The sequence below is a fragment of the Sinocyclocheilus anshuiensis genome, unplaced genomic scaffold, assembly GCF_001515605.1.
Source record: "Sinocyclocheilus anshuiensis isolate Anshui unplaced genomic scaffold, SAMN03320099.WGS_v1.1 scaffold2044, whole genome shotgun sequence".
In the NCBI taxonomy this organism is placed as follows: Eukaryota; Metazoa; Chordata; class Actinopteri; order Cypriniformes; family Cyprinidae; genus Sinocyclocheilus; species Sinocyclocheilus anshuiensis.
This window is the reverse complement of record NW_015557212.1, coordinates 328,555-330,375: the sequence shown is the minus strand read 5'-3', so window position 1 is coordinate 330,375 and position 1,821 is coordinate 328,555. Positions and strand designations below refer to the sequence as shown.

Below are 1,821 nucleotides of genomic sequence, written 5' to 3'. Positions count from 1 at the left end.
AGAAAGCAGTTATTTTAAATAGTAAAAATATTTCACAATATTAATTATTAATGCTCTTGCTGTATTTTGGATCAAACAAATGCAGGCTTAATGAGCAGAGGAGAATTATGTAAAAAACATTTAAAAATCTTACTGTTCAAAATTTTTGACTGATGACACTTACAGGCTTTTACACCTGAACTCTTCATATATATATATATATATATATATATATATCAACTTTTGACTGGTAGTGCATTTTTCCCCATTTTTCCTTTTTTTCCCTTTAATTCCCCACATACTGAGCATATATTTGAAATATGCATTTTGGTCAGATAAGAAATGTTTAATATTACATATAATTTAAATCATATAAACATATGTTTGATTATGAGTAAAATATACATACTTTTCTTTAATTTCCTGATCTCTCTTTGCAAGAAGCTGCTCCAACCTCTGGACCTCACCGCTCTGTTGTGACTCCTGCACAAGAAAAATCATATCTCTGTTATCGCATCAGTCAACCAAGATGACACAGATCTCTGTCAGGTTTGCAGGTCCCACCTGATGGCGAGCAGACTGCAGCTCCTGGAGCTGTTCCTCCAGCTCAGTGTCTCTGATCTTCAGCATGTCCCTCACCTTCAGCAGCTCCGCCTTCACCTGCACCAACTCTCCATCCAAGACTTCAAGAGACACCTTGGACATGACATTTTTAACATTGGGAGGTTAAAAAACAGTTCGACCTACAAGTTGACATTGTGACCAAACAGCTCTTTAAATGCATATTATATATTTATTCATGAGGGACTTTTTTGACTTATAACAAAGGACATACAGAGCTACCCGTGAGTCTCTGCTGCACTTGGCTTTGGTCCCTCTCAGGCTCTATCTGTTGCGAAACTTCAGGCTCTCGCTGTAAGACAAGGTAAAGATATACTGACATAAAACACAGTAACACTACACTTGACAAATGGTCACATTAGACCAATGAAAGGAAACAAATAATAAAAACAAAAGTTACGTTGTCATTCACTCGCTGTTGACTCTTGAGCTCATCGAGTTCTGCTTGTGTCGAGCATAACGTCATCGCCACATCCAGCCACCTCTCATTCCAGTGAGCAGCCAGTTTCCTCAACTCCTCATTTTCCTGCTCAAACCCTGCCCTCATTTGCTGTTGCCCCTCCTCTTTATGCTTATACCCCGCCTCCGAGATTTGGACTTTTTTTTCGAGGTCTTGACATTTTAATTGCAGGGTCTGATTTTCTTGTTCTAGATTGTCCTGCAATTCTCTGTATATATGGAATTAATAACCTGGATCAGAGCCAAAAAAATCTGTACAATCAATATTAATAATCATTTCCAAGCAACACTGAAGTTAGATAATGGACAGAGTTGTCCGACCTGTGCTGGCAGCATCTCTCTCCCAGCTCTATCATCTTCTCATGAAGTCCCTCATCAAATGTTTTCCTCAGTTCCTCTTTCTCTCCTATCAGCTGCAAGCGCTCAGTCTCCAGTGCCGCAATCTGATTGGTTTGGATCAGTTTCTCTGCCTCCAGCTCGTGTAGCTGGTTAAGAGTCACCTGTAGTCTCTCTGTAGCTTTGGTCAGATCAGATGACAGCTTTTCGTTCAACTGAAATTCCAAAGTATTCAGAAAAGGGTTGTTCAGAACAATTCAGAACAAACAAAAAAAAATGAAAGTGTTTTAATGAAAGCCAATCAAATTGCTTAAAATTTTTATTTGATTATATAATATTAATGTTATTATTTTCTAATGCTATTATTTTAAACAGTCTTTCAAATAATAGAATTTCACCTGATATATAATATAATATAATATAATA

At 37.2% G+C, this 1,821-nt stretch overlaps 1 protein-coding gene across 1 annotated transcript in view; it reads right to left on the bottom strand.

Moving 5' to 3' along the window:
* The window catches only part of LOC107678974 (myosin-11), a 15,865-nt gene that overhangs the window by 6,933 nt on the left and 7,111 nt on the right, over positions 1–1,821 (bottom strand). Inside the window, exons 9-13 of the mRNA XM_016474372.1 lie at positions 1,381–1,610; positions 1,001–1,268; positions 815–892; positions 544–675; positions 389–462 (exon numbers count right to left, since the gene is read on the bottom strand). Of these exons, the coding sequence (XP_016329858.1) occupies positions 389–462; positions 544–675; positions 815–892; positions 1,001–1,268; positions 1,381–1,610 (782 nt within the window). The remainder of the gene's footprint in view (positions 1–388; positions 463–543; positions 676–814; positions 893–1,000; positions 1,269–1,380; positions 1,611–1,821) is intronic.